At 38.8% G+C, this 13038-nt stretch overlaps 1 protein-coding gene across 1 annotated transcript in view; it reads left to right on the top strand.

The window, feature by feature from the left end:
• The window catches only part of LOC124622104 (ribosome production factor 2 homolog), a 42763-nt gene extending 30664 nt beyond the window's left edge, over positions 1-12099 (top strand). Inside the window, exon 6 of the mRNA XM_047147706.1 lies at positions 11791-12099. Within this exon, the coding sequence (XP_047003662.1) occupies positions 11791-12009 (219 nt within the window). The 3' untranslated portion in view covers positions 12010-12099. The remainder of the gene's footprint in view (positions 1-11790) is intronic.
• Positions 12100-13038: the final 939 nt, after the last annotated feature.

Here is a 13038-nt window from a genome sequence, read left to right as displayed (position 1 = left end):
TGCCACACTTGAACCCTACCATCAGCTCTTACCAACTGAATTTGGGACTCAACTGACCAGGCCACAGTTTTCCAGTTGTCTTGGATACAACTGATATGGTCATGAGCCCAGGACAGGCGCTGCAGGCAATATCAAGTCATTAGCAAAGACGCTCTTACCAGTCGTCTACTGCCACAGCCCATTAACACAACATTTTGCTGCACTGTCCTAATGAATACATTCATTCCATGTTCCACATAGATTTCTGCAGTTATTTCACACAGTGGTACTTGTCTTTTAATACTGACTACTTTTCACAAGTACCGCTGCTCTCGGTTGTTAAGTGAAAGCCGTCGGTCACTGCTTTGTCAGTGGTGAGAGGTAATGCTTGAAATGTGGTATTCTCAGCATACTCATGACACTGTGGATCTCGGAATATGGAATTCCCTAAAGTTTTCTGAAATGGAATGCCCCATGCATCTAGCACCAAATACCATTCTGCATTCAATGTCTGTTAATTCCCTTTGTGTGGGTAATCACATTTGAAACCTTTTCAAATGAATCACTGAGTATAAATGACATCTCCATCAATGTGCTGTCCTTTTATACCTTTTGTATGCAATACTACCACCATCTGTATATGTGCACATCACTATCCCATGTCTTTTGTAATGTCAGTGTAATTATCTTCAGAGCTCTGACATTCCTTGCAGTTAATGCTACATCATGAGCATATGCCACCACCTAGACCAGCCCACTAAATGTTGTTCCCCTGTGTCTGTTGACATTTGCCGAATTATCTTCTCTAGTGCTAAATTGAAGAATAACATAGAGATCACATCTCCTTGCCACAGCCTCCTCATTACATGAAACTCTTCTGACAGCTCTTTTTTTTAACTCTGACTTGCAAACTGTTACTTCCATTGTCATTTCCATCAGCCTCACTAATTTTAGTGGTATTCTAAAATCCTTCATTTTTGGAGAATCTTATTTATGTGTAGGCTGTCATATGCTTGTTTAAATTCAGTGAACAACTGATGCAGTTGCTTGTGGTATTTATAAAAACACTTATCTCACTAAAACTTTATGGTCTATTGTGGATCCATATCTCCTAAAACAAGAGTGGTAATCTCCCAATATCCTTCTTCCCCCTACCCCACCCCACATTGTAGTCTAGTTGATAAACTCTTAGTAAACACCTTGTACATTGTATCCAAGAGAGTAATCTCGCAGTTGTAGTTACACTCTTACTTCCCACATTCATTATGTAATGGGCAGATTATTCCCTCATTCCAATCCTTAGGCATTTTATCCGTTATCCACATTTCTTTAATTAATTCATTAACCCCAGCCTCCATCTTCTTTCCCCCCAATTTTAATAATTCAATCACTATGCCATCTTGTCCAACTGCTTTATTATTCTTTAAGCTTCAGTCTGCTGATTTGTTGTCCTCCTCATCCAAATTTAATTCTACTTCCAGTTCCAAATGTGGTTCCTTCTCTTCCTCACCTTAGGTTTCATCTCTGTTAACTCCACCCATTACCTCCAACCATTTCCATTGAGCAATTCAGTAACATATCCTTTCCAGCTTTCCAAAGCCTTGCTTTTATGTCGAATTAGTTTTCCATCTTTATCCTTATAGAAGACTTCTCTCTGTTGGAATCCTCTCTTCAGTTCTCCAGATCTTTCATTTAACTTCCATATCTTATTACTGTGTCTCATTTTATCCAACTGCTCTATCTTCCCCTTTCATACTGCCTTTTCTCCACCCAATGTAACTTATCCACTCTTTTACTCTTCCGTCTGTAGTTTCGTGGTGGTAGTCATGTTTTCATAGCAGTATTCGTTGTCTCGCTTCATTTCTCTCTTGGCTTACCAGTGAGGACTCCTGAGCAATCCATTTAATTATTCATCTGTATTTTACCCTCCCCAGCACTTCCTCTATGACTACACTGATGGCTGTTTCAGTATCTCACATTTATGATGCACATCCCCTTTCTTCCTGGTGTTCTTTCTTGTCTCGATAATCTCTTCTAATATCTTCTTGTATTCTTCCTGCTTTTCTTTAATTTGAAAACTTTCTTTTCGCCATCTCTTTTTGTTTCTGGCCAGAGCTCTCATCTGTCTGTCTCTGAACCACACTAGGTATGACATGTGTGTTCATCCACCACTATACCGCTACTAACTTCCATAATGTCTGGTGCATGCAGTTTATCTGCAGTTACATGATCTGTTTGGTTTCTCATAACTCCATCTGGTGATTCCATCTGCCATGTGCTTTTTGCTCATATAATCATCTTCTTACAACTGGTGAAGTGTGTCAGCCTTAGCCCATTATCATTACTGACTTCATGGAGGCTTTCTTTTCCTATTGTGTTTCTGCTGATCGCACACTTTTACTTGGCCCCTGATCAGAGAATGCTGAGAGCAGAAGCTTGCATTCAGCTCATAGCACATTGGCTGTTGGGACGTCTCACCTCTTTCTCCTAGGACAGCCAGCTTACAGCTACATCTTATAAAAGAAAGAAATTTCTAATGGGTTAATTCATGACAAAAGGGCACAAAATTAAGCATCACCTTAATGTTTGAGTAACTGAAAACAGAAACTTATACTATGAAATATGTATTTTTCTGACAAATGTAAATAATGACTAGGTAAGAGAAAAATTTATGAAACTGGGAGTTGTTTCCACTGCAGTTGTCCGTGGCTGAGTCCATCCGTGAGTTGTCAGATTCAGTGGTGCTGCCTGGATTCATGTTAATATCAGCATTGTCAACAGCAATTTGCTTAACACCGTCACACCTCCAATAATCCTCCTCCAGCTCTTGCACCTTTTGGAGTAAGATTCCAAATCTTTGCTGTGATAGGCTGATAGGCAGTGTCAGTGAGATTTAATAGGTTTCTAGCAGACGTCTCCCTTGTTGTATTTTGTTCTCTGAATTGTATTTGAATTTGGCCCATGCAAACTCAATTATATTCAAATTGCAAATTTATGGTGGCAGTCTGAATTTGCGGCCTTTACTTGCGCCCAGTTGGTTCATTACATGCAATTTTTCGGAGGGCCAGTTTTGGAGAACTAACGTGTACAGGTCCTCCTCCTGCATGCTGTCATCACATCAGACCCTTTAGTTTGCGGCCACTTGACCAGTGTCACCTTGGTGTCATATTTGGTCAGTGGTTTATTGACTGCCTGCAATGATATAGTGCATTATGGAAAATAGTGACAGACTATGAAGGTAGATTTGCAAGAACCTTCTCCTCATAACGTTTGTCAAAATTCACGGAACTCACTTGCATACGGTAGTCCCCCTGCAAGGATCTGGCCCAGAACTGGAGCTGTGCTTTCTTTAGAAATCGCTTTTTGGAAACGACACATCCTACAATGAGCCTCCTTTAGGCACTTCCCCACACTTGGACACCCACCACCCCTTGACTCTGTCAGCATTTGCCATAGGTTATTTTATTGTCTACCTAGGTCTCATCAAGATAGAAAATTTATTATGTTTTCCAGAATACTGTGTACACAAAGATCCAACCAACGGATACTAATAACTGTAAGTAAAACAACAAAATCTATCACATAATGTGAATGATTCTTGCCACACTCCGAGCCTTACGTTTTGTTTATACATCTTGCTACATTACTTCCACACTGGTGCAGACAAACAATAAATATGTACCATCTGATAATGAATCATTAGGTGGTTCGAAACTGGTAATGGGATGGTAAAAGAATTGAAGAACAAAACAAAAGGCAACTGTTTGCAGCGAGTTCAAGAAATCTTTAGAAAATTTCTGTCCCTGATTCTCTGATATTTCTCATTTCAACTACAAAGCAAGACCACCAGAACACTGTGTCTGGGTGTTCTATTAATAAAAGTCTCTTATTTTGGACCTTCCACTTAAAGCCCATAGACTTCCTTAATTTTGTCAATGAGGTACCACTCCACTTCCAGTTGATTTTACTTCAAAGTACAGGCAGCAATCTGCTTATGGTTAGTACATTCTTCTTACAGGTATAAAATTCTTAGATTGTTTCTCTAATTACCTTTTTATTAAAATCATCGACTGAAGTCAGAATTTCACCACTTTTTCACCAAGAGGAGTAAATGAAAAATAATTCTTAGAAAGTTGGACTGCATTCTGCACAGAATACATCGAAATGAAGTTAAATTACATTAGTCATTACAAAGAATTTACTGTTGTGCTTCTGTCAACAACGGTTTGACAGTAATAACAAATGTAGTTTAGAGTATTTTGCAAGTACAATATGTGCATTGTAATTTTGCTCTACATGCAGAGTGCTGAAAGCGGAGGAAATGATGTGATAGGTGGAATACATTCATTCACTCTCAGACGTCAACACACAAAATGTCAAGTTACATGCTGCTAAGAGATGCTGAAGATATTTTGAACAACTGTTTGATGTAATAAATCTGTATTTGCTACATAAAGTATTTTAGGTCCTAAATGCTTTGTGCCTTTATGCATTCCTCACAATAAAAAAAGAAACTGGAATAAAGCTCAAAGTAACAATATGGTAATAGGTAAAACTGACAAAATTGTAATGGAGAAGAGGAAGTATTAATTTGATTAATGAATTATGCTGGATTAATAATTTGATTTACTATGTTCATCTCAAGATCGAAACGTGGTTATCTCAGGAAATTATTTTTGTACTCGGCACGCATTACACAGCAAACAAACAAACGAATGTGAAACTTACCCCTTCTTGCCAGTGGTAACAGGTGATTAGCCAGGATGAGTCCTCAAAAAATTTGTCAGTCTTTTCAGGCTGCTCTCACTTTTTCCTGTATACATTTCTGTCATTTTAATACGTATGGAGCAGGTGTAACAGTGCCTTCTGCCTCTTTTCCTTGTCACAGCACTGAATAACATTCAGCATCACTTTACTACTTTACACTATTCTCCTCCTTTCACATCTGAGTACATGGAGTTGAAGGACCAGGTACAGCCTCATCACTCATTTTTATAAATAACAGTGTGTGTCACAACCAACAACACCACACACGAATCAACAATAGATTCTTAAAGGCTACAGCACACAATAGTGTTATGTTGCTAAGGTTAGCAGAGAGCGTAAACATTTCAGAGCCACATCAAGTCAGCCGACTTGCGCTGATCACAGGGGGAGCCAGGTAAAAGTGCGCTGTAAATATATACTTCTTCTTTCCCTATTTTTGCATTCAGATCTGCAAGGACATTTTCATATTTTGCCTTTGAACTTTGTTGATTTCCTACTTTAGTTTTGAGTGAAATGCATCCTCCTCATATTCCTGAAAAAATTGTGCCGTAAATCTCAGTGAACACAAATTATCACTAACTGCTTTGAAATTAATTACATTAGCCTTGTGTAAGCAATACCATGTTGTTCTGTATCCATTCCACTATACATCAAAAAATGTTTCCCCATTTCAGCCATTCCAAGTTCTTCCCATCATATTTCTTCTAGTGGAACTGTTTTCACTCTAGACTTGTTCATTTCTTCTCCAGTTTCATGCAATTTGCCAGGTCTTTTAAATGTCCTTTGATTCCGGATGGCTGTCATAATATCCATTTTCTCACTCATTAACGTTTTTCCTTCCTTATCATCATCGTGTAATCCGTATCCTTCTGAGGCTGATATGTGATATCCACAACAATTAAATTTTGTGAGGTGATGTTAGTCATGGAATGTACATCTCAAAGACAGATCACCAGCCATAGGAGGAAGAGCGTTCATTGGAGCTGACAAAAATATTTTCTTTATTGAGGTCGAATTTGAGTGTGTCAGTGAAGTTACCAGGTTGTATATAACAGATGTAGGTGAAACCAAGATAGTTGTTGGATGTTTTTACTGGCCGCCTGATTCCGCTGTGACAGTTCTAGAATCATTCAAGATAGTTAACAGTCAATAGTGGGTAAATACCCAGATGCTGCGATACTAGTTGGAGGTGACTTTAACCTACCGAGTATAGACTGGGATGTCTTATGGATTCATTGCAGGGGTTACAGATAGACAGTCAGGTGAAATACATATGAACATGTTTACTTAAAACTGTTTTGAGCAGCTAGCTCAGTAGTCCGCACACAATGGAAATATCTTGGACCTTGTAGCAGCAAATAGGCCGGACCTTATTGACAGTGTCATCATAGGAACGGGGATTAGCAATCATAATATCATGATTACGAAAGTTGGTAAATCAATCAAGGAGGCTAAGAGAGTGTTCGTGCTAGATACAGAAGATAAGTTGTTAACATCTCAGTTAGACAGTGAGCTGACATCACTTAGCTCCGGTAAAATGGACGTAGAGAAAATTATGGGCAAAGTTTAAGCAGATTGTAAGTCGTGGTCTGGAGAGTTAGGTTTGGGATTCGTAACAGACTGAATTGAAGGAAGACATTGCAGCAATTCAGCGATGGGCTGCGAGATTTGTTACTGGTAAGTGGATAAAGGATGGAAAAGATCCACCATGGTTTAAACGAAATTCATAAGATTCTGAGGAAGTAGAGGCTGTTGCACTCTCGGTTCAGAAGAGAAAGGTCCCGGCGGAGGTTCGAGTCCTCCCTCGGGCATGTGTGTGTGTGTGTGTGTGTGTGTGTGTGTGTGTGTGTGTGTGTGTGTCCTTAGGATAATTTAGGTTAAGTAGTGTGTAAGCTTAGGGACTGATGACCTTAGAAGTTAAGTCCCATAAGATTTCACACACATTTGAACATTTCAGGAGAGAAGGCACAAATGACAACAAACAAAGGTTTGTAAATATTTGTGTGTCTGTGAAAAGATCTGTGCGTGAAGCATACAACTACCACCTACCACCATCACACCTTTGCAAAAGATCCGGCAAAGAACCTGAAAAAATTATGGTCCTATGTTAGATCGCTAAGCAGTTCTAAGGCTTCCATTCAGTCCCTTGTTGACCAGTCTGCTGTGGCAGTTGAAGTAGTAAAAGAAAAGCCGAAGTTTTAAATTTAATGTTCAAGAAATCGTTCTCACAGGAGCATCATAGAAATATATCATCATTTGACCATCAGACAGGCTCCCTTATGGACAACATGGTAATAAGCATCCATGGTGTAGAGAAACAACGGAAAGGTTTGAAAGCAAATAAATCACGAGGTCTCAGCGGAATCCCAATTCAGTTTTACAAAGAGTACTCTATGGCATTGGCCCCTTACTTAGCCTGTATTTATCGTGAATCTCTCACCCAGCAAAAAGTCCTGAGTGAATAGAAAAAAGTTCAGAGGACTCTAGTATATAAGAAGGGTAAAAGAACAGACCAATATCCCTAACTTTGGTTTGCTGCAAACTCTTGAATATATTCTCAGTTCGAATATAATAAACTCCCGTGAGACTGAGAAGCTTATGTCCATGAATCAGCATGGTTTTAGAAAGCATTTCTCATGTCAAAATTGGCTTGCCCTTTTCTCGTATGATATACAGTGAACTAAGGATGAGAGGCAACATGCAGGTGCCATATTTCTAGATTTCCAGAGGGCGTTTGAAACGGTGCACCATTGCGGGCTGTTAATGAAGATACGAGCATATGGGATAAGTTCATAGATAAGTGAATGGCTTGAAGACTTCTTAAGCAATAGTACACTGTATGTTGTCCTTGACCATGAATGTTCATCAGAGACAAGGGTATTGTCGGGAGTGCCCCAAGGAAGTGTGACAGGTTGGGTAGAATCTGCAGTTTTTGCTGGTGATGCTGTGGTGTGAAGTGAGGTGTCAAAGCTGAGTGGCTGTAGGGAGATACAAGATGACTTAGACAAAATTTCCAGTTAATGTGATGAATGCAGCTAGCTCCAAATGTGGAAAAATGTAAGTAATGCAGATGAGTAGGAAGAAAAAACCTGTAATGTTTGGATACAGTATTACTAGTGTCCTGCGTGACAAAGTCAAATTGTTTAAATATCCTGGCATAACATTGCAGAGTGATATGAAATGGAACGAGCATGTGAGGATTGTGGCAGGGAAGGCAAACGGTCAATGTTGGTTTATCAACAGAACTTTAGGAAAGGAGATGACATGTAGGACCTTGTGTGATCTATTCTTAAGTAGTGTTTGAGTGTTTGGGATCAATACCAGGCTGGATTGAAGGAAAACATTGCAGAAATCCAGAGACGGGCTGCTAGAGTTGTTACTGGTAAGTTCAAACAACTTGTAAGTGTTATGGAAGTGCTTCAAGAACTCAAATGGGAAGCCCTGGAGGGAAGGTGACATTCTTATTGAGAAACACTGTTGAGAAAATTTAGAAAACCAGCATTTGAAGCTGACTGCCAAACAGATCTGCTGCTCCAGCATACATTGCACGTAAGGACCATGAAGACAAGATATGAGAAATTAGGGCTCATACGGAGGCATATAGACAGTCATTTTTTCCCTCACTCTATTTGCGAGTGAAACAGGAAAGGAATATAACTAGTTGTGTAGTACAGGGTACCCTCCACCACACACTGTACAGTGGCGTACGGAGTATTTATGCGGGTGTAGGTGTAAATGTAGATGTAAACCCCATGCCCAATGCCTGAACCTGGAAAACTTTATTTTCCCCTTGAGTTTACTCCCCTTTGAGGCCTGGCTTCCCTACGTCTGTAGAGCCCTGCCCACACCCTTCCTTGTCTCGTGTGAGACAAGATTTGTGTGGCTCCTCTGTCGAGGCCTGTCTGGTTTGGGTGACTCTGCCATTAGCTTTGCTACTGGCGGCGTAGCCCTCAAGTTCGCTGGAGCATGCATGCCCTCTAGCCCAGCACTGGAGGTGCCTTCAGCAAGGCTGGCTGCTATGGGAGGGCTCTCTCTTGTTATTTTTCAGAAACAAAAATGCTGGGCAAATCTCTGAATATGTGTCTTCCACGAAAAACTTTTTCAGGTCAAAAGCCGAAAATTCAGCTGTGGGTTTTAAAAATAATGTAAACAAAATTGTTATGGAAAGAGTTAAAGGCAAGGAAGAAGGAAAAACATGCTATGAAAGTGGCAATGAAATCACAGTTCAGAGAGTTAACTTCACTGAAAGATAAATGTTTATGATAGGGCTGGTGGGGATGTGAAATAGCTGTAGATAAAATATTATGAACACTGATTCTTTTAGCACGAGAGTGGGGAGATGGAGAGAGAATGAAAATGGTGATCCAGATACAGAATATGCTAACAGAAACTGCAACTGGAGTAAAATGGCTAAGGTTGAGATTCTGGAGTATTTGAAAATGTAAAAGAATATAAATGAGAATATCAACATATGTGAACATTAAAAATGATACTAACAACATAAAAAGTACAAGATAAAACAATGATTTTGCAAAAGTGGTTTGAAAACTCAAAAAGCAATGTGGTGTTACAATCATGGTTTTTGCAGAGTTGCATATTGACTTTAATTTCACACTGTAAGTTTTTTGCTGTCTATAGTATACTTACAGGACAACTTTAACCTTTTCATTGCTACTGACTTGCTCTCTGCATTCTCTGCTGAGGGCAGCTTTTGTTATGGCTGTGCTGAGAGGCAGCAGTCCTGTCGATACAACATACTTTTAATCCGATTTTTCAAAAACTAAATTGATTCTTGCACATCTGTGCAGTTGTTTTTGCATCTTTAGCATCATGTGATGCCATATTGTCAACTGATCTCCTGTATTCGCTACTGTTTTCCTGAATTGCCCTTCTATTTTCTTTGTAACTTTTTTTCCTTTAAGTTGTGACTGATCACTTCAGAGTAGTTTCGTTTGACTTCAGAGCCACTACCTTGAAATTCAACTTAGTTTCTCTTGTAATGTTGAACACTGGTATAGCTTATTCAAATGTAACACTCTCACCAGTTCTACCACTGATGCCAAAACACAATGAAATTGTGATTCACTATTTAAGTTAGACAGTGTTTATATTGATATCATTTAGCATCCTATCCAGTTTGTTAGATCCTTCTCATTTATTTTTAGCTGTGCACCTTAAGACTATCTCAAAATAGTAAGAGCTACTGAGATTTGTGGGCACTGTGTTAGCAGGTATTGTGAAAATCCAACGTATTTCGAAAGAGCACCTTCATGCAGTGATATTAACCATTATTAGTGGTCTTCTACTACCAGTTATTGTCTTTAGTTGACAAACAGGCATTCGTCAAAATACTGTTACGTTTTAGCAAAAACATCTGTAAGCCATATTTACAATCCATGTGGCTATATAGGTCTGTAATAAACATGTTGAAGTATGTGCATGCCTTTATTGAGCTTGATGTGGCTTCGTTTTTCAGCTTTTAATCTGCGTGAGGCACCTGTAGCATTTCAGAAGTGTGTAATTTGCATCAGACACCCACCGTTCAGTGCTCACTCAGAAATATATGTATGTACATATTCATAATTTACAAAATTGTGACAGAAAAGAAGAGTCTGTTGACTACCTGCTGAAATAGAAACAGTTATAGCTGATGTGGCAGGCACAGAATTATAAAAATACTGTTGAACTGCGAATTTTGAGAATGTATTAAAATTTGAAACTAGCTAGAGAACAAAGGAAAAAAGGGTATTATTTGTTGATAATGGAAGGAATAGTCACTACATATCATAAATCAGTAGAGAAGCAGGCCACAGTAATTTACCGGGAAATGACAGTGGAATAATAGCTAGTTCGTATTCCAGAGCATTCTTAGTAATGAACTGTCAGTGGAAATTGAGCCAAAATAAAAATGAAAGGTGTGGGTGCGTAGGGGAGCACAAAACAATCTGAATATAAAATGTAGACATAAAGAAAAAGAAAGGAATTCAATTAGAATGTCACTATAAACCATTGTTATTGTGAATGTGTAATAACTGAACAAGCAAATGGCAATAAATGTAAGAGAATATAGAATAGTTTAAGCATACATTGTCCCACCTTCAGTTCTGAAACACCGATTCTCTAAGTGATTTGCTCATTCGTCTCCACCTCCCCCATAATTTTGTCGATAAATGGTGCACCACATTGTTCAATATTTTTCAAAGGTTATGTCGGAACACTTAAAGCTTCTAATATGAATAACTTTATTTCCTTGTTGGTTTTTGTCATTTTTGAGCTTCTAACAATATTGTGACAAGAAAGTTGCTACTCACCATATGCTGAGTCGCAAATAGGCACAACAAAGAAACTTTCACAATTAAAGCTTTCGGCCAGTGGCCTTCATCAACAACACACACACACACACACACACACACACACACACACACACACAAAGGACTGCAGTCTTGGGCAACTGAAACCACACTGCCATAACAGTGATGTTAACCACTATTAGTGTTCTTCTACTACCACTTATTGTGTGAAGATGACAAACAGGAATTCATCAACAAACTGTTAAGTTTTAGCAAAAACATCCGTAAGCACATTGGCAGTGTGGTTTCAGTTGCCTGAGACTGCAGTCATGTGTGCGTGTGGTGTGTGTGCATGCGTGCGTACACGTGTCTGTGTGTGTGTGTGTGTGTGTGTGTGTGTGTGTGTGTGTGTGTGTTGTTGACGAAGGCCACTGGCCACAAGCTTTAATTGTGAAAGTCTTTTTGTTGTGCCTATCTGCAACTTAGTGTCTCTGTTATATGTTATATGGTAATATTGTTACATTCCATCCTGGATTTTCCATTGTTTGATTTTTTCTGCATGAATTTCTTGTGGAAAGCATTGGACAAAAACCGTAATAAATTATCATTTTTGTGTGTTTTGCTGGCTTTCTTGTTTTAATGATGGACTCCCATATTTATGCATTCATTTGCAAAACTTGCTGGTGGGTGTGTTTCTTGATCTGGAGTTTGTATGGTTGTAGTACTAACAAAAGTTACCAACTTTACTTTTCAGGTAAAGAAAGTTAAAAATATATCAGAGGATGCATTTGGAACCCAACATGGCAGAATACATGTTCCCAAGCAGAATATTGGCAAACTACAGACAAGAAAAATGAAGGGTCTTAAGAAAACATTTGCACAGAAGAAATCTGAGAAGCAGTTATATGGGAAGCGAAAAAGTGATGAATATGAGTCAAATGAAGATGTCAACAAAAAATTAAAAGTGGAGTGATGTGATAAAATAGTAATAGCATGTATTTTTATAACTTGTACATAACGAGACCTGTTAATATGAAAGATAATAAAAATATAATTATTTGTATTTTCACATGCAGTTATATCTGTGCTAAAATCATATTTATGGTTTTGTTTTATGGAACAGCACCATTTAAAACAATATATTAGTACAGTAAAGTATAGCTCTAACTTAATCACATGAAGAGATCTACATCATTTTTACTTCACATCTCATCTCACTATTAAAAGGTGGACAGATATATTTAGTAAATGCCATGATATACTAGGAATTTTCATCAAACAACATATCTGTTGGTAAGTATTGTTCTTGTAATGTTGTTTTTTCTCCTCCAGGCTTTCGGACTTATTCAACAAAGAGATATTTGTTGGCACATATAACCGAATAGTGCCATCCAGTTTATAGGAATGAATAAAGGTGAATACCATGCTGCTATAAAATTTTTTCAGCCAGTTATAAATTGTGACCTATATACAAACTGTGCTTAAGGGAGTTAATAAAAGACTGGATTCAATACTGTTTATTTGTTGCTGATTATGTGAATGTACATTGAAGAGCCAAAGAAAATGGTACACCTGCCTAATATCATGTAGGGCCCCCATGAGCACGCAGAAGTGGCACAACATGACGTGTCATGAACTCGACTAATGTCTGAAGTAGTGGAGGGAACTGACACCATAAATCCTACAGGGCTGTCCATAAATCTGTAAGAGTACGAGGGGGTAGAAATCTCTTCTGGACTGCATGTTGCAAGGCATCAGAGCTATGCTCAGTAATGTTCATGTCTGGGGAGTTTTTGGCCAGTGGAAGCGTTTAAAGAAGAGTGCTCGTGAAGCAATTCTGGACATATGGGGTGTCGCATAGTTCTGCTGGAATTGTCCAAGTCCGTCGGAATGCGCAATGGACATGAATGGATGCAGGTGATCAGACAGGATGCTTACATACATGTCACCTATTGGACTCATATCATTCCAGCTGCACATGCCCCACACTATTTCAGAGCAT

This window comes from Schistocerca americana, chromosome 7, assembly GCF_021461395.2.
Source record: "Schistocerca americana isolate TAMUIC-IGC-003095 chromosome 7, iqSchAmer2.1, whole genome shotgun sequence".
NCBI classification, from domain to species: Eukaryota; Metazoa; Arthropoda; class Insecta; order Orthoptera; family Acrididae; genus Schistocerca; species Schistocerca americana.
This window is presented reverse-complemented; position numbering and strand designations above follow the sequence as displayed.